General features: G+C 49.3%; 1 protein-coding gene across 2 annotated transcripts in view; it reads right to left on the bottom strand.

The window, feature by feature from the left end:
* The window catches only part of KIF3B (kinesin family member 3B), a 45,852-nt gene extending 26,298 nt beyond the window's left edge, over window positions 1-19,554 (bottom strand). Inside the window, exon 1 of one of the 2 annotated variants that reach the window (XM_062204013.1) lies at window positions 19,485-19,554. Coding sequence is in view for 1 of the 2 variants with exons in the window: in XM_062204012.1 (XP_062059996.1) it covers window positions 18,422-18,471 (50 nt within the window). In the remaining variant the exon portion in view is untranslated. Of the gene's footprint in view, window positions 1-18,421; window positions 18,528-19,484 lie in introns of those variants that run through there. The other variant, XM_062204012.1, reaches the window with a different exon arrangement.
* Between the last annotated feature and the right edge of the window lie 347 nt (window positions 19,555-19,901).

Genomic DNA, 19,901 nt, shown 5'->3' with positions numbered 1-19,901 from the left:
CGCTTCTAATTGTTTTTGAAGTGTCAGGAATCCACACCAAGACAGCAAGTACAATCCTGGGTCTCTGGTCCCGGTGAGGTTCACTTATCCTAACAGGAGTTCCACACTTTCCCAAATAACATTATCCATCTCATGTTAAGAAATAACACCACTGCCCTACAGAACTTTTTTTTTTAAGATTTATTTATTTGAAAGAGTTACACAGAGAAAGAGAGAGGGGAGGGGAGAGGGAGAGAGAGAGAAAAAGATCTTTTATCCACTGGCTCACTCTCACTCCAGATGGCCACAACAGCCAGCTCTGGACAAGGTCAAAAATAGGAACTTCATCCAGGTCTCCCATGTGGGTGACAGGGGCTCAAACATTTGGACTGTCCTCCACTGCTTTTTCCAGGCCATTAGCAAGGAGCTGGAACAGAAGTGGAGCAACTGAGAATTGAACCAGTGTACATATGGGATGCTGACATCACAGGCCCACAACAACAGCCCCTAAGAATTTTTTTTTTAAGATTTACTTATACAAAAGGCAGAGTGACTTAGAAAGAGAGAGAGAGACTGGCCGGCGCTGTGGCTCAACAGGCTAATCCTCCGCCTAGCAGCGCCGGCACACCGGGTTCTAGTCCCAGTCGGGGTGCCAGATTCTGTCCCAGTTGCCCCTCTTCCAAGCCAGCTTTCTGCTATGGCCCGGGTGTGCAGTGGAGGATGGCCCAAGTCCTTGGGCCCTGCACCCACATGGGAGACCAGGAGAAGCGCCTGGCTCCTGCCTTCGGATCAGCGCGGTGCGCTGGCCGCGGTGGCCATTGGAGGGTGAACCAACGGCAAAAGGAAGACCTTTCTCTCTGTCTCTCTCTCTGTCCACTCTGCCTGTCAAAAAAAAAAAAAAAGTAATAAAAAAAGAAAGAGAGACAGAGAGAGAATCTTCCATCTGCTAGTATACCCCCCAAATGATCACAATGGTCAGGGCTGGGCCAGGCTAAAGCCAGGAGCCTGGAGCTTCTTCTGGGTCTCCCACATAGGTGGCACGGGATCAAGCACTTGGCCATCCTGCATTGCTTTCCAAGGCACGTTAGCAGGGAGCTGGAGAGGAAGTTGAGCAGGCAGGTCTCTGATATGGGATGCCAGTGCCTTAACTGGCTATGCCACAACTTATAGAACTTTCCAAAGGACACAGTGTTTGTATGCAGGAAACAACTGTATATTTTCTTACATGTGCATTAAATATATCTGTAGAAAACTCAAAACTCAGATAACAACCAAGGTGGTTGTCCCTGGAAGAGCTGGGCAGGGACTGCTATTGTGGCACAGCAGGTTAAACTGATGTTTGTGGGGCTGGCTTCCTAAATCAGGGCTGGTTCGAGTCTTCCCTGCTCCACTGTTGGTACTACTGATCCAGCTCCCTGCTAATGCCCTGGGAAGGGCCCCTGCACCCATGTGGGAGACCCAGGCTCCTGGCTTTGGCCTGGCCCAGCCCAGCTGTTGTGGGCATTTGAACCATCAAATGGAAGACTGATCTCTCTCTCTCTCTCTCTCTCTCTGTCTCTGTCTCTCTCTCTCTCTTTCTGTAGCTCTACCTTTCTATTTATTTTTTTAAAGATTTATTTTTATTTATTTGAAAGACAAAGTTACAGAGAGAGGTAGAGACAGAGAGAGGGAGAGAGGTCTTCTGTCCGCTGGTTCACTCCCCAAATGGTTGCAACAGCCGGAGCTGAACTGATCTGAAGTCAGGAGCCAGGAGCTTCTTCCAGGTCTCCCACGTGGGTGCAGGGGCCCAAGGACTTGGGCCATCTTCTACTGCTTTCCCAGGCCATAGCAGAGAGCTGGAGCAGAAGAGGAGCAGCTGGGACTAGAACCGGTGCCCACATGGGATGCTGGCGCTTCAGGCCAGGGCTTTAACCCACTATCCACAGCGCCAGCCCCAGCTCTACCTCTCAAATAAATAATCAAAATCTTAAAGAAAAAAAAAAAGATCTGCAAGCCAATGGTAGGAAGGAGGCTTTCCATTATTACCCTTTTCTGAGATTTATTTATTCATTTGAAATGCAGAGTTACAGAGAGAGGGAGAGACAGAGAGACCTTCCATTTGCTGGTTCACTCCCCAAATTATCGCAATGGCTGGGGCTGGGACAGACCAAAGACAGGAGCCAGGAGCCAGGAACTTCTTCTAGTTCTCTCATCTAGGTGCAGGGGCCACATACTGGGGCCATCTTCTGCTGCTTTCCCAGGTGGATTAGCAGGGAGCTGGATTCGAAATGCAACAGCCAGGACTCAAACTGGCACCCATATGAAATGCTGGCAGTGCAGGCAGTGGCTTAACCTGTTGCACCACACTGGCTCCTCACTGTTCTTTTCTATCTCTTGAGTTTTGAATCATGTGGATATGTTACCCAGTCAAAAAATGCAAATAAGGAGAAAAAAAAGAGATGGCAATGCTTTGTGGAATTAAGTAAACTAGTAGCTAGGTGTTAAAACTCATTTTCCGTATTTACTGACTACAATGAATATAAGGTAATAAAAATGTTTTAATTCATGAAGGAAGGGACCAAAACTGCTTTTCCCAACTTTATAGCGAAGCTTCATAAAAAACCTTCTACGGGGCTGGCACTGTTGGTTCGAGTGCTGGTTCAAGTCCCAGTTGCTCCACTTCTGATCCAGCTGATGCACCTGGGAAAGCAGTGGAAGATGGCCCAAGTGCTTGGGCCCCTGCACCCACATGGGAGACCTGGAGGAAGCTCCTGGCTTCAGATCAGCTCAGCTCTGGCTGTTAAGGCCACATGGGGAGTGAATCAGCAGATGGAAGGCCTCTCTCTCTTTCCATCTCTACCTCTCTCTATAACTCTCTTTCAAATAAATAAAATAAATCTTAAAAAAAAAAAGACCTATGAAGTCCACCACAATGGAATTTCTGAACCTTTTAATGTCAATGTAGCAAGTTAAGTAAAAAGGCATTCAGAGGAAAGAGGTCAAAATAACAAAATGTATTTTGTTGTTATTACAGCCACTGTTTATAAACAATTTTTTTATAAGCCAGAGAATTGTGTGAACCATCTAAAAAGTTTCAAAATGTCCCTTAGAGGACATGTAAGAGCCAAGGCAGCTCAGGCTGGCACAATTTATTTCATGGCTGTTGAGTGATTCATACTAAAACTCTAAATGTGAAAACAGTAACTCTAGTTTTTGGAATCATTTTAAGGACAGAACCAAATACGTGTTTATGCATGTACGTGTTTATGTCTAGAGTATGGGTATCTGGTGCGGCAGGAAAGCCACTGCTCGGAACACCCACGTCCCCTCTAGGAGAGCCTGGTCAAGTTCCAGCTCTGCCCCAGATTCAGTTTCCTGCTGTGCATGCCCTGGGAGAAAGCAGGTGTTGGCTCAGGTACCTGGGTCCCTTCCACCCACAGGGGAGACCCAGCTCCCAGGCATCTGAGGAGTAAGTCTGCAGTAGGAAGCCTCTTTCTGTGGAACTTTACCTCTCAAACTAAATAAATAAATAAACCATTACAGAACAGCAAGGATGTTCATGACATATTGTCGAGTGAAAACAGCAGGCTACTAAATAGAATTACTAGGAGGTAATTTGTTTAAGTATGGATATACACGTGTGCAGAGATGGACACAGAGACACAGTACAAAGTCATGGTTAAGAAGAAGCCTAGATTTGAATTTCTGCTATTCCATTTACTAGCTATAAAATGTTAACAAAGCTACAAATGGGGCCGACGCTATGGCGTAACAGGTAGTGGCATTCCATATGGAGTCCCGGCTGTTCCACTTCTGATCCAGCTCCCTGCTAATGTGCCTGGGAGAGCAGCAGAGGCTGGCCCAAGTACTTGGACCCCTGCACCCATGTGGGAGACCCGGAAAAAACTCCCACCTCCTGGCTTCAGCCATTTGAGGAGTGAACCAAAGGATGGAAGATCAATTTCTGTCTGTCTGTCTCTCTCTGTGACTGCCTTTCAAATAAATAAATCTTTTTAAAAAGTTACATGTCATAGCTTCTTATTCCATAAAATGTTATTAAAAACACAATCTATCTTAAAGAATTGTTCTAAGCATTAAATAAGCTAATAAATGTCAAATACTTAGCCTGTGCAAGATGCATAACACTCAGGAAATACAATGAACATTGATCTCTGGGTGATCAGAGATAAAATACCAAGAGCTATTTTTTGCTTTCTCTGGACTTTTTCAGGAGTCCTGTGTTTTGTTTTGTATAACGAAGGCGGGGGAGCAGTTTAACTGCTTTTTCTTTGGGAAAAAAGTCTAATACCTTGATTTCAGCTTAAGTGTCTTAAGAAAACAAACTAGTTCCCTGGAAAGAAACCTAAAAAGGTCATGGACAAATAAGATGAACAATAAGTGCTTGCCCTGAATTCAAACTGGCGCCGAGGCCTCCCTATCAGTTGATATGAACAGGCAAACAAAGCAGGCCCTTATCCTGGGGAGCAAAAAAAGAGCGACAGAAACCCTGTTTTTGCACTTAATTGTGAAACTTTCATAAAACACATTCATAAAAATCTATTCAAGTCTATAGAACAGCACCCATTCAGAGTCAGTGTGGGCCTGAGCGTCTCACTGTACTCCAAAAAATTTTCATTTCTTTCTTGTATTTTAAAAGGTAGACACACACACAGAGAGAGAGAGAGAGAGAGAGAGAGAGAGAGAGAGAAGAGCAGTGAGAGAGAGATCTTGTATTCATTGGCTCATTCCCCAAATGGGTACAATAGCCAAGGTTTGGCCATGACAAAGCTAGGAGCTAAGAACCCAATTAGGGTCTCCCACATGGGTGGCAGGGACCCAAACCCTTGAGCCATCAACTGCTATTTCCCAGGGAGCACATTAGCAGGAAGCTGGAGCCAGGACTCGAATCCAGGTACCGTGATTCAAGGTGCAGGAGCCCAAATGGTGTCATAACCATTGCACTCAACTTCCAACCATACCTCACCTTTTATTTTTTTTTTAGAGATATATTTTGTTGGTTTGAAAGGCAGCGTGACAGAAGGAGACAGACAGAGAGAAGAGCTCTTTTATCCACTGGCTTACTCCCCAGATGATAGCAACAAGCGGGCCAGCTGGGACAGGTCAAAGCCAGGAGCCAGGAACTCCATCCAATTCTCCCACATGGCTCATTATATAATCCTACTTTTATGTATATTTGAGATCTCCCAAAATGAAAACATATATACCTTCTGGCCAGTGGTTTTCCATAACATTTTTTTTTAATTTTTAAAAATACTTTCATTTTATTTGAAAGGCAGAGATAATGAGAGACAGAGATCTTCCACCCTCTGGGTCACTTCCCAAATGCCCACAACGGCTAGGGCTGCGCCAGGCTGCAGCCAGGAGCTTCAATTTGGGAGGTAGCAGGGCCCAAGCACTTAGCCATCACCTGCTACCTTCTAGGATGCACATTAGCAGGAAGCCAGAATCAGAAGTGGAGCCAGAACTTGAACCTGGTGCTCAGATACGGGATGCAGGCATCCCAAGCTGCATCTTACCACTGTGCCAAACGCCTGCTCCCCCTCAGAATTTTCTGCATTATGGTAAAGAACACTCACACTAATATAAAATGTACCCACTTCCTCATTTGCAAGTGCACAGTTAGGGAGTGTTGATAATATTCACATTTCATCTTCCAGAACTAAACCTTTATACCCTTCAAACAGCTTCCCAAACCCCTCTTCCTCAGCCCTCGGTAACCTTGTTTCTAGGATTTTCACCACTCTAGATACCTCATGTAAGTGGAGTGACACACTATTTGGTCCTTTGTGACTGGCTGATTTCATTCAGCCTAATGTTCTCATTTCCATGTAGTATGTAACAGGATTCCCGGTTGTTGTCCATTTACAAGGCACATTCAAGAAGCTCATGGGGATTGGAATTAAAAGGTAAGTAAAGGGGCCAGCACTGTGGTGTAGCCGGTAAAGCTGCTGCCTACAGTGCTGGCAGCCCATATGGGTGCTGGTACAAGTCCTGGCTGCTCCACTTCCGATACAGCTCTCTGCTGTGGCCTGGGAAAGCAGTAGATGACCCAAGTCCTGGGATCCCTGCACCCACGTGGGAGACCCAGAAGCTCCTGGCTCCTGGCTTTGGATGAGCCCAGCTCAGCCATTTGGGGAGTAAACCAGTGGATGGAAAATCTCTCCGGCTCTCTCTCTGCCTCTGCCTCTCTGTAAACCTGCCTTTCAAATAAATAATTTTTCTTAAAAATCTTTTTTTTTTGTTTTTTTTGTTTTAAAAAAAGGTAAGTATAGAGGAAGGCCTTTACATGGTGGTTAAGACATTGGGCGGGACACCTGCATCCCACATTGGAGAGTCAGGGTTCAAAGCCTGATGGTTCCAGCTTCCTGCTAATACAGACCCTAGGAGGTAGCAGGTTATAACTCAAGCAGTTGGATCCTCGTCACCTACACAGGAGATCTTGATTGAGTTCCAGCTCCTGTCTGGCCCACCTCAGTCCCATTAGTTGTGGGCATCCAGAGAGTGAATGAGATCATGGAACTTCTGTCTGTCTCTCTCTGCTTCTGAAACTTTAAAAAAAAATTTGGCCGGCGCCGCGGCTCACTAGGCTAATCCTCCGCCTTGCGGCGCCGGCACACCGGGTTCTAGTCCCGGTCGGGGCACCGATTCTGTCCCGGTTGCCCCTCTTCCAGGCCAGCTCTCTGCTGTGGCCAGGGAGTGCAGTGGAGGATGGCCCAAGTCCTTGGGTCCTGCACCCCATGGGAGACCAGGAGAAGCACCTGGCTCATGCCATCGGATCAGCGCGGTGCGCCAGCCGCAGCGCGCCTACCACAGCGGCCATTGGAGGGTGAACCAACGGCAAAAAAGAAGACCTTTCTCTCTGTCTCTCTCTCTCTCACTGTCCACTCTGCCAGTCAAAAAATTTAAAAAAAAATTTTTTTTTAAATTTTAAAAATATTTTGGTGCAAAAATTTTTTAAATTGATGAATGCTTTTTAAAAAAATTATCTATTTGGCCAGCGCCGTGGCTCACTAGGCTAATCCGCCACACACCGGGTTCTAGTCCCGGTCGGGGCACCGATCCTGTCCCGGTTGCCCCTCTTCCAGGCCAGCTCTCTGCTGTGGCCCAGGAGGGCAGTGGAGGATGGCCCAAGTGCTTGGGCCCTGCACCCCATGGGAGACCAGGATAAGCACCTGGCTCCTGCCAACGGATCAGCGTGGTGCGCCGGCTGCAGCGCGCCTACCGCAGCGGCCATTGGAGGGTGAACCAACGGCAAAAGGAAGACCTTTCTCTCTGTCTCTCTCTCTCTCACTGTCCACTCTGCCTGTCAAAAATTTTAAAAAAAAAATTATCTATTTGAGGGGCTGGCGCTGTGGCACAGCAGGTTAACACCTTGGCCTGAAGCACCAGCATCCCATAGAGGCACCGGTTCTAGTCCCAGCTGCTCCACTTCCGATCCAGCTCTCTGCTATGGCCTGGGAAAGCAGTAGAAGATGGCCCAAGTCCTTGGGCTCCCGCACCCTCATGGGAGACCCGGAAGAAGTTCCTGGCTCCTGGCTTCGGATTGGCGCAGCTCCAGCCATTGCAGCCAACTGGGGAGTGAACCAGCGGATGGAAGACCTCTCTCTCTGCTTCTCCTCTCTCTGTGTAACTCTGACTTTCAAATAAATAAATAAGTCTTTTTTAAAAAAAAATATCTATTTGAAAGGCCAAATGAGAGAGAGAAAGGAGTTGGTGATGAAGAGAGAGAGAGAGAGAGATCTTCTAGCTATGGGTTCACTCCCCAAATGGCCATAATGACTGGGGCTGGTCCAGGCAGAAGCCAGGAGCCTGGAACTCCATCTGGGTCTCCCACGTGGTTGGCAGGGATCCAGGCACTCATATCACCTTCCACTGCTTTCCCAGGTGCATTAGCAGGGAGTGGGGTCAGAAGCACAGCAGCCGGGACTGGAGCTGGTGCACTGACGTGGGATGCTGGAGTCACCAGCAGCAACTTACGCCCTGCAACACAGTGCTGGCTCCGATACACAAAAACTTTTATGTCTGTGCATGATGTTCTCACATCAGGCATTTCCACACAAAAAAATTTTTTTGAAGAGCAGAGCAACAGAGAGGGAAAATGAGAGAGAGCGAGAGAGAGAAAGAGAGAGAGAGAGAGAGAGATCCTCCATTTGCTGGTTTACTCCCTCAACAGCCCCAAATAGCCAGGGCTGGCCAGCCTGAAACGCCTGTCAGAAGCCAGAAACTCCAATTTGTCTCCCATATGGGTGGCAGGGCCTCAACTACTTGGGCCATCATCTGCTGCCTTCCCAGGCACATCAGCAGGAAGCTACATCAGAAGCAGAGCTGGCACTCTGATGTGGGAAGCCCAGCACTGCAAGCAGCAGCTTAACCTGCTGTGCCACATCGCCAGCCCCTACATGAACTTTCTGAAGATCCCTCAAACACGTTTGCTTTATCCATTTATCTGTCAACGGACACGTGCAGTGCTTCCACTCCTCACTACTGTGCATAATGCTGCACTGAACACGCGTGCTCGGTGGCTGTTCATATTCATCAGAACCAATCAGTTCGGTAGAGAGCCAGAGCAAAAGTTGTATGTAACAGGCAAAGATACCCTAAACAGCAATATAGAGCTCTCAGGGCCTGCGCTGTGAATATAATGGGATAAACCACCGCTTATAGGGCCAGCATCTCATCCAACTCCCTGCTAATGTGCCTGGGAAAGCAGTGGAGGATGGCCCAAGTGCTGGACCCACACACATGGGAGAATCAGATGAAGTACCAGGCTCCTGGCTTCAGCTTGGCCCAGTCCTGGCTGTTACAGCCATTTAGGCAGTAAACCAGTGGATACTCTCTCTCTAATTCTAGCTTTCAAATAAATACTTTTTTCCCCAAGATTGATTGATTGATTGATTGATTTCTGCTGCTTTTCCCAGGCCATTAACAGGGAGGTGGATCAGAAATGGAGTAGCTAGGACACGAACATGCCATTTGGGATGCCACCATTGTAAGCAGTGGCTTTACCACTAGACTACAATGCTGGCCCCAATAAAAATAGTTTAAAAAAAAAAAACAAAACTCTACAATTCCTAACTCTGGGACTGCATGCAAGTTTGTTCAGGCCTCTGGGCCTATGCCCTCATCTATAAACGGGAATACGGCTAATGGTCTGCTCCTGGGGCTGTGTAAGGATTAGACAAGGACAAGCACCAAGTATCTGGCTCCCAAGTAGTGCCTTCTGCCCTGACCAACTTACTAGAGAAAACCCTGAGATACAACCAGGGAAGTAACACGGCACACAGGGTTAATAAATGGCAAAGCAAACAGAAACCAGGTCTATCTCACTCCAAAGTCCATGGCCTTCTCCGTACCAGCAGGTCCCAAATGTCAGTCATCAGAGTGCACCTGCACAATTTTTGCCGTATCCACGCACCACCTGTACTATGATTTACTTAAGGTTTGTCTTCAAATCGACTTCCTTTTAAGACAATTCATGTTAAAAAAATTTTTTTTTGCACCACTACAATGAGCGGAAAATCAGTACCACTTTAGTAACTCGAAGGTGACTGTGAAAATAAGCACAAGAACACACAACGTGACTCAATCTGACTAGGCACTGCGGCTTACCCAGGGCCTGAGGCTTGATCTCGCTTGGTCAGAAAGGGAGCTTAGCAAGTGTTATGAAACAAACTGTCACTAAATAGGAGAGTACTTCAAAAAGTTTGTGGAGGGGCTGCCATTGTGGCGTAGCAGGTAAAGCCACGAGCTATGACACCAACATCCCATATGAACACAGGTTCATGTCTTAGCTGCTCTATTTTTTTTAAAGATTTATTTTATTTACTTATTTTTAAAGATTTATTTATTTTATTTGAAAGAGTTACAAAGAGGCAGAAGCAGAGAGAGAGAGAGAGAGAGAGAGAGAGAGAGGTCTTCCGTCCACTGGCTCACTCCCCAAAAGGCCACAACTGCCAGAGCTGTGCTGATCTGAAGCCAGGAGTCAGGAGCTTCTTCCAGGTCTCCCACGCGGGTGCTGGGGCCCAAGGATTTGGGCCATACTCTACTGCTTTCCCAGGCCATGGCAGAGAGCTGGATCGGAAGTGAAGCAGCCGGGTCTTGAACCAGCGCCCACCTGCACTGCAAGCGACGGCTTTAACTGCTACGCCACAGTGCTGGCCCCTATTTTATTTATTTGAAGACAGAGTTACAGAGAGAGGTAGAGAGAGAGAGGTCTGTCATCCGCTGGTTCACTCCCCAGGTTGCAATGGCTGGAGCTGGGCCCATCCGAAGGCAGGAGCCAGAAGCCACTGGGGAGTGAATTTGAGGATGGAATATCTCTCTCTGTCTCTCCTTCTCTTTCTAACTCTGTCTTCCAAAAGCTTTAAAAAAAAATTAAAAAAAAAAAAAAAGGGAGAAATGCTCATGATGGCATTCAACATTAATTTAGGATGTTATGTTTGCACATCTGTTCCATGTGGTTAGATCTGCAGAATACAAGATCCCATGCAGATCTTCTGAATCAGAACTGCATTTTGTCAAGATGCTGATGGTTCATGCCTACATATGCTAACTCCGCGGTGAACAGTTCTCAAAGACGATTGAGGGGCTGGTGTTGTGGTGTAGCAGGACGTCAGCATCCCATATGAGCACCTGTTTGAGACCTGGCTGCTCTACTTCCGATCCAGCTCTCCATTAATGTGTCTAGGAAGGCAGCGGAGGATGGCCCAAGTCCTTGGGCCCCTGCACTCACATGGGAGACCTGGAAGAAGCTCCTGGCTCCTGGCTTTGGCATGGCACATCCTGGCCATTTCAGCCATTTGGGGATTGAACCTGAGGATGGAAGACCTCTCTCTGTCTCTCTCTCCCTTCCTCCCTCCCTCTCTCTGTAACTGCCTTTGAAATAAATAATAAGTATTTTTTTTAAAAAATGATCAAACAGAAACTCCTGTAAATCACAGGATTTCTTCAGTAGTAGAGTAAGCTAAGTATTTTTTAATCCTCCTCCTAAAGCACATCAGAAATGTCTTGATTCACTGTCCATAATAACTTCTCTCACAGCTCACAGAGTATACAAAACCAGTAACGTATAAGCAACAGTTCTGATGAAGGCTGCCAACAAACAGCCTATTCAGAGAACAACGTATTTAAATCTCACGTTCTGGGTCCTACTCACAGTAAATTCTAGATCAGAAAGAAAAGTAGAGTCAGGAGAAGCAAAAGAAAATGGAAAAAAAAAAAAAACAAACACAAAACACTGCTAAAAGATGCTTTAGGGGTAGGCATTTGGCCTCGCCATTAAGACAGCACTTTAGATACCCACATCCCACAACGGAATAGCAGGCTAGAGTCCCCAGGCCCGGTTCCCAACCCCAGCTGGGAGAGGGCACCAGTGACGCCTCCAGTAACTGGGTTCCAGCCGTACAGTGGGAGACCTGGATGGGTTCCCGGCTCCCAGCTTATGGGAGTGAAATCAGCAGATGGCAGTTCTCAGTCTTCTCTGTGTGCCTCTCTGCCTCTCAAATAAACAAACTTGACAAAAAAATTAAAGCTGCATTTTAGAGTTGCCGGTGTTGTAGCGTAGGGGGTGAACCAGCAGTTGGAAGATTTCTGTGTGTGTGTGTGTGTGTGTGAGTCTCCCCTCTCTCTACCTTTCAAGTCAATTTTTTAAAAATATAGATGAAAGTTTACACAAAGATAATCATCATTAAGTTGTTTTCTATAGCATTATTTGCAATATCTAATATTGAAAATAGCTTGACAACAAGGGAGGAAATAGATAAGAACTGCATATCAATGAGATAAAATGTACTTAAAATATATTTGTATATGGACAGTAAAATGTTAATAGTGGTTACTTTTGGGTGGTGGGAGTAAAGGCAAATCTTGCTAACTTTAATTTTTCCAGGATTTTCCTAATTTTTCCTCAATAGGAATTTATCAGATATATAATCAGGATAAAGAAAACTTCTATTTTTAAATAAGTGTGGTAACTGAAAAATTAAAGAAAAAACTAGATATATTTCTTAGGCTAGCATCTAACTTTTTTTTTTTTTTTTTTTTTTTTGACAGGCAGAGTGGACAGTGAGAGAGAGAGAGACAGAGAGAAAGGTCTTCCTTTGCCGTTGGTTCACCCTCCAATGGCCGCCGCGGCCGGCGTGCTGCGGCCGGTGCATCGCACTGATCCGATGGCAGGAGCCAGGTGCTTCTCCTGGTCTCCCATGGGGCGCAGGGTCCAAGCACTTGGGCCATGCTCCACTGCCCTCCCGGGCCACAGCAGAGAGCTGGCCTGGAAGAGGAGCAACCGGGACAGAATCCGGCGCCCCGACCAGGGCTAGAACCAGCGGTGTCAGCGCCGCAGGCGGAGGATTAGCCTAGTGAGCCATGGCGCCGGCCATCTAACTTGTTATCACAGATCTTGCAAAACCAGTAACTTTCCAACAAGGACTTTCTTCTTGTGGTTATCTCAAGTACTTGAGCTGACACTTTACCTTACCTTGGTGAAATCTTTTACAATTTACCAGCTGGATTTTTTTTTTTTTTTTACTTAGGTTCTTGAAATAAATGTGTTATAAAGTAATTACTGGGGCTGGCGCTGTGGCAAAGGGGGTTAAAGCCCCGGCCTGCGGCACTGGCATCCTATATGGGCGCCGGTTCAAGTCCCAGCTGCTCCACTTCTGATCCAACTCTCTGCTATGGCCTGGGAAAACAGCGTAAGATGGCCCAGGTCCTTGGTGCCCTGCACCCACGTGGGAGACCTGGAAGAAGCTCCTGGCTCCTGGCTTCACATCTGTACAGCTCTGGCCGTTGTGGTCATTTGGGGAGTGAACCACCAGATGGAAGACCTTTCTCTCTCTCTGGCTCTACCTCTCTCTGTAACTCTTTCAAATAAATAAAATAAATCTTTAAATTAAATAATGATTACTACAATCCACCGCGCTGCTGGCGATCCTGTTAAGAGCTTCCAGTTCTGTTTAATTTATGTCACACACAAAAGCCCAAGTCAGCCACCTGAAGCCACTGCGGAAGGTGATATGATGGACCCCAGCCTGGGTAAGTGTATTCAGTCACAAACTCCCAGTACTACATGACAACTTATTTCACTGGACCCACTGCCATTTACACACTGCAATGAAATGAGAAAATGCGAGTGCTGCAAATAATTTGCCAAAAGGTTTAAAAATAAAACCATATCGCCACCATTACCAGGGCTTACCCTTCGATGCAAATTATGACTTTAATGGACCTGCTCCTAACGACAGATCTGCTGGTGTATGAGAGCTCAGTGTCCACAATCAGGGTGACAAAGCGAGGAGACACAATGGGATTAACCGAGCCTGGAACCCGGACAGCCCGGGCTGCCGTGCAGATGTGCGGCGCTGATAAGATGAGCTGATTACAATGCTCTCTGTCTGCCAAGAAACACGGTCCAGAAGCCTCACCCAGAAGGTCTGGGGAAAAGCCCAGCACGAAATCACCAAGGAGGAAGAAAATACCACCCAATTCAAGCTCAGCCCTTGGGCGCAGCTGGTTCCATTACCTCTCAGGCCAGAATTTCCTGGGATAGCAGACATCTTTTGATGACTCTGGAGACAGGAGATGCTGAAAGCAAAACCATAAGCCCACAGGGCACAGAGGGAAAGCTGAGGCACTAGGAATTGAATCTTTTACAATTAGTCAGCAGGTGCCAGAGGACTTTAGCCCACCTCTTCACAGAGGTACAGATGTTATCACCAGAATCAAGAACCAGTTCAGGGCTAAATGACTCAGAAAGCAAGCTCACAGTTCCTCTCTGCTTCAGCTGCTTCCACCCTGGAGTTCCACCACCAGGCAGTGTGAGAGGTAGCAGGTTTCTGGCCAAACTGGGTATCTGTTTGTGGCCTCGCTTGTCAAGTAATCGACACCCATCATTACGCTAAAACAGCTCAAGGGTTTTCCCCTTGATTTCCGCAAACATTCTTTGAAGTCACTTTTTCAATCAGCATTTAAAATTATTTACTTGAGTACAGAACAGAAAGGTCTTTGACAAGAAAGAAACCAGGGATATGGTCACTGTCCACCTGAAAACCAGTACCAATGAGGGGTAGAAAGAGTTACCAGGCAGACGCTTGGCCTAGCAGTTAAACCGCCCACATTCCACATCAGAAGGCCTAGGCTGAAGTCCCTGCCCCAACTCCTGACTCCAGCTTCCTGCTAACACAAGCCCTGGGAGGCAGTGATGATGGTTCAAGGCATCAGGTTCCCGCACCCACGTGGGAGACCTGGATTGAGTGTCTGTCTCCAGCTTCTGCCCAGACTTGCCCCATCTGTTGCAGGCATTTGGGGAGTGAACCAGCAAATGGGAGCTCTTTCTGTCCTCTGCCTCTGAAATAAGTAGTAATGAAACTGAAGTCAGCCGACGGGGAGAGGCTATCTAACTTTTCCGTGCCTCTATTTCCTCTTCTAGAAAGTGGGATTAGTAACTGCCTTTTGTTGCAGAGCTGCTGTGCTTTGGATAGTGCTTGTCCCAAATAAACTGGCTACTGCTATTACTTCTCACTGCCAATACCACTGGCAAGTCCTCCCTCTGGGGTACTTACCTAGATGAGTACCGGTAAAATGCAGACTCCAGTCTATTAGATCTAGGCCTAGATTCTGCATTTCTTTTTCTTTCTTTTCTTTTTTTTCTTTTCTTTTTTTTTTTTTTTTGTTTGTTTAAGATTTATTCATTTATTTGAAAGGCAGGGGAGCCTTCTCACTTACTGAGAGAGAGAAATCTTCCCTCCTCTGGTTCACTCCCCTACATGGCCACAACAGCCAAGAATGAGCCAGGCCAAAGCCAGGAGCCAGGAACTCTGTCCTGGTCTCCAACACGGGTGACGGGGCCCAAGGACGGAACACACTTTGAGCAGCAAGGATCTACCCAACCCAGCTTGATATTATTGACAAAATAAACGACTCTGGATACTGAGAAGCAGACCCTGAGTGAACAGGAGGGTGTAACCTAACCTGGCTGACCGAATGGGGAGAAAAATACCAAATGACCTTTCTCTCAGTCTTCAAAAAGAGAGATTACTACGTGTGCCACATGACCTCAAGCGGCTGAAAATGATGAACAAGAAGGCACGGAGACGGCGTTCCAAACCGCTGACGGAGCTCCACCCGTGGCGGCAGAGAGCCTGCAGTCTTCCCATTCCCAAAGCTGAACCTACAGCAGTGCAGTGTCCAAATTCACAAGGGCAATGACGGTGACACGTGAACATGGAGCTTGAACTCCCCTGCTCAGAAGAGATACCATTCCAGGACCCTCTGGCAGAACACAACAGCTTCTCAAGGGTTCCCAGGTCAAAAGATCTGAAACTTCACACCGTCATTCAGTGGAAGAAACGCCAACTGTGGCAGAGACAGCATGGCCATCTGGGGCACCGACAATGAACTTCACCAGTGACGTCACTCTTCCTGCCATCAGCCAAGACCCCAAGCAGGAAAGCAACACCAACAGCATGAGACAGATGGGCACTGCCCTGGCACAGCCCACACCTGCGGCTCCGCAAGCCAGCAAAGAGCCAGCCTGCGGGACAAGCGGGGCGTAGGCCGTCCACGGCAGAAGCCGCACCAGCTACACCTGTGTTCCTCCAGCACACTCCGGGATTGCCTCCCCGCAGACGAAGGTCTGATGGTCTGATGCTTGTACCTTAGGCCTCTGCTCTCGGGGGCTCAGAGCAAACCATGCTTAATTCTCCCTCACAAAGCTTCTTAGCAAAAAGTGTTCTCATCAAGGCCGATGGCACTCCAACATCTACCTAACCGCTCAGGCACACACCAGGACGTTAACCCTACATGCCTTCCTCTCCCTCTGTCCTCCCTCATCCTGCCGCATTCACCTCCCAAACACATCCCCAGTCCATCCGCCTTCCCTGCCTCACCACCCCCACCCTGGAAGGTCACCATCATCTCTCACCAAAGGCCCTGACAAGCCTCCTGCTGCCATTCTCGTGCCTCTAAAATTCACTGGCCACACAGAGGCTGCAGGGACGCTTTCAAAACCGAACAGAACAGATCATGTCACTCGTCTTCTCGGGCCTCAATGGTTCACACTGCTTTTAGAATAAAATCACCATCCATACTCCAACCTACAAGGCCCTGCATGATCTGAGGTCCACACACACACACACACACACACACGGCCACCTCCACCCACCCCGCTCCTCTCCCCTGAACACCCCGTGGGCCTTCTGGCAGTCACTGGAGCTTACTACGTCTGGTTCTTCCTCATGGCCTGTACCCTTGCTATTCCTTCTGGTACATCTGCAAACGGCTGCCCCCTTCCAGGGGGCAAATCTTAGCAAAAATGTCCCAGCCTTAGCGAGACCTTCTCTAACCACTCAAAGTCGCAAAGCCCGCAATCCCCTGGCGAAGCTGCTTCCCACTGTTTTCACAGCAATTATTCCGATCCAAATTACTTGGTTGTCTGCCGGTGAACTGTCCATTTGCTGCCACTGGAATCTCATCTGGGAACAGGACCTCATCTGCCTGTCTGCCATCACCTCCCTAGGCTACACGGTGCTACCAGACCAGGAGCTCAGCACGTGGTGAATGGATGAAAGCGAGGGAGCGTAGGAGCAGGCACGCCGGGCTTGGCGTCAGATCTGGATTCCAATATGAAATGGGCCACTTTCTAGCTGACCAGCTTTTCTGACCGCAGGCTCCCGGTCTGCACAATGTGGGTCCTAATTTGCGCCTTCCAGAGCTATCGCCAAGACCAAATGAGTGGCAGCAGACGTACGCACGTGTGTATCCCATCGGGTGTCATGAGAGAGCGTTCACCATCAGCCACCACAAGGCAGGCGCTTTCTCAGGGCCCCACAACGAGCAGACGCGAAGGCTCAGAGGACAGTCTGCGGCTTCTGAGCCTGGCACACACAGAGGAGGTGTGAATCGGCGTCTACTCCGCACAGAGGCAGAGGACAGGAATTCATGTCAAGAAGTCAAATGCCAGTCATCACCAGCCAGGCTCCGAGCCCCCAAAGGATGTGGTGCTGGCACTGGCACTGCTCGCCACATCCTCCACGCGCCTGGGCAGGAGGGAGTTAGGGAACGCCCACCAGACGGCTGCCGAGCCCCCAAGCCTGGCACCCTACCGTCAGCCTTCACCTTTCTTTGCAACCCACGCTGGCACAAAATCGCAGGTCCCTGGGGCAACCCTGTAATCACACCAACATTTCCATAACGCTCTCCCGGCTTTTACTGTTGATGCTTGCAATGACCTGGCGAGGCGGACAGACCTGGCATTATCACGTACTGTGATTTACTCATGCATCAACCACAGACAGAATTTAACGTACAGTAGGGATGCTCTGTCAAACCCAGACCATGACTGCCAGTGTTTGCCAAACATGCCAAGCACCTCACAGGTGTCACTGGTAACCCCATTTCACAGATGGCAGCACAGGAGGGGAAGGAAAGTGCTGAGCAGCACACGGCTGGCGAGTGGCAGAGCCAACCTGGGAGACTGGAGGTTTAACCACAAGTGACAGCACCACCTTCAGAGCCATCCAGCCTGCACCCCTCACCAAATTTAAAGAGGATGGCATGACGGCCTGAGAAGCCCTTTTTAAAAAAAACATATTTTATCTATTTATTTGAGAGGGAGAGCTACAGACAGTGAGAGGGAGAGACAGAGAGAAAGATCTTCCATCCGCTAGTTCACTCCCCAAATGGCCGCAATGGCCAGAGCTGTGTCAATCCGAAGCCAGGCGCTTCCTCCGGGTCTCCCACGTGGCTGCAGGGGCCCAAGCGTCTGGGTCATCTTCCACTGCTTTCCCAGGCCAGAGCAGAGCCATTGGATCGGAAGAGGAGCAGCTGGGACTAGAACCGGCACCATAGGTGGAGGATTAACCTGCTGAGCCACAGCGCCAGCCCGGAGAGGCCCTTTTCAAACAAACTGGCTCTTCACTGACATCCACACTTTGCAATGGGTCTATTAAATGGCGCTTTATGTACAATCTCGTTTTCCTGCTGTTGGAAGAAAAGCTTCTAGCCAAAGCAGTCAGAAGTAACAAAAGAAAACCTCTGCAGCCCTTGTAACAGCTACTGCTAAAATCCGAGGCAGGGGCAGGGGCTGTGGCGCAGCCAGTTACCCAGCCACTTGGTTCGTCTGCATCCCATCGGACTGCCAGTCTGAGTCCCAGCTAGCCTGCTTCCAATTCAGCTTCCTGCTAACACACATGGGAAAACAGTTAATGACGGCTCAAATGTCTGAGTCCCTGCTACCCATCTGGGAGACCCACATGGAGTCCTGGGCTCCTGGTTTCAGCCTGGCCCAGCTTCAGCTGTTCCTGGCATTTGGGGAGTGAACCAAGGGATGGAAGATCGATTGATCTCTCTCTCTCTCTCTCTCATTCTTCTTTTCAAATAAATAAATAAGTCCTTTAAAAAAGAAATCAGAGGCACCAGAGTACGGGACATGAAACGCAGGATTTACCTGGAAACATGTCCAGCTCCATCACCTAATAAGATTACTGGGCAAGTCATTCACTTTTTCTGAACCTGCTTCATCATATGCCAAATGGGAACAGCACCAGCTACTTGGTACAGTCTACAGGAAGCTTTACTGGGATAATGCACCTGAAAAATGAATATGCATGTAAATATAATTTTTACTGCTTTAAGCACTTCCCAAAGGACACAAAGATAACCTCTTCTGGAAGCGCCAACAAAGCACCAGGAGAAACCGAGACCATACCCGGTGACCTTAGGGCTTCCCCCGCCAGGGTTACCAGCAGAGGTCAACCACCTGTCTTGCTCTGAGCAGACTGGAGAAGTGAAAGTGGGCGTGGAAGCACGTCCACCGTGGTGGCAGCACCTGAATGAGCTGGTGTGCTACACACCTAAATCCTGCCTCTCCCTGGATGCTCGCCCATCCCACTGCAGACCCTCAACAGCTTGCGAGCACTTACCATGTGCCCATTTTACAGATCAGGGAAAGAAGGCTCAAAGAGATTAACGTGTCCAAGGCCACACAGTCACCAAGAGGAGACACGGAGTCTAAACTCGACACTCAGACTTCACACTGGACGCTGGACCCCAAGCTAGGCTGCCCCCTCTGCATTTGGGGCACTTGCACATCCACGACTCTCTATCTTCACCACTCTGAGCAGCCAGGGTTAGGACCCCACTGCACAAACAGGTCAACCGAGGCCAGAGGAGGGATGGGACTTGCCCAAGGTCACACAGGGAGCCTGGGACAGCGCCCAAGCCCGGACCCCAGCTCCTCCTTCCCCGCCCCCTCCCGGGCTGGGGCCCGCCCCCAGACCCCCTCCAGGGAACTGGGACCCCGGGCGGCCGGTGCAGCCGTCGGGTTGCGGATGGGGGGCGAGGCCGCCGGTTAGGCTGAGGATGCCCGGAGGAAGGGCAGAGGATGCTCAGGCTGGCGAGGCAGCGAAGCCGGGCGGCGGCGGCGGCGGCGGCGCGGGCCGTCGGGAAGACCCCAGCCGGCCGCAGGGAGCGGCCGTGCCGGGGAGGTGCCGGAGCCGCTCCCGACTCACCTGCAGCCCGAGCCGAAAGCGGGCGGCGGCGGCGGCGGCGGCGGCGGCGGGGGCGGCGGCGAACCCCGGGCTCAGCCATTCCCCGCTGCCCCGGATGGGGAGAGTCGGCGGCCGCTCACTTCCTTAGCAACCCGGCTCGGCGACCCACTTCCTTAGCAACCGCTATCAATTTCAATAACTTTATTGGGAGCGCGGACACGGCGGGCTGGGCGGGGCCCGGCGGGGTGCGGGCGCGGACTGCGCGCCTCCGGGGCGCGGGTCCCTTCACCTGCCGGCCTGCAGCCGCCGGGAGCTGGCGCGTCGGCGTCGCTGTCTGTAAAATGGGTGCCCCGCTCGGCCACGCCGCCCGACGTCTCCGCCTTTCACATCCATTATCTGCCTTGCTCTGCCTCTCAGCTCACAGGGGTCGTTCTGGGC

This window comes from Lepus europaeus, chromosome 10 (assembly GCF_033115175.1).
Source record: "Lepus europaeus isolate LE1 chromosome 10, mLepTim1.pri, whole genome shotgun sequence".
NCBI classification, from domain to species: domain Eukaryota; kingdom Metazoa; phylum Chordata; class Mammalia; order Lagomorpha; family Leporidae; genus Lepus; species Lepus europaeus.
The sequence above is the reverse complement of the archived record's forward strand: the minus strand, read 5'-3'. Positions and strand labels throughout refer to the sequence as shown.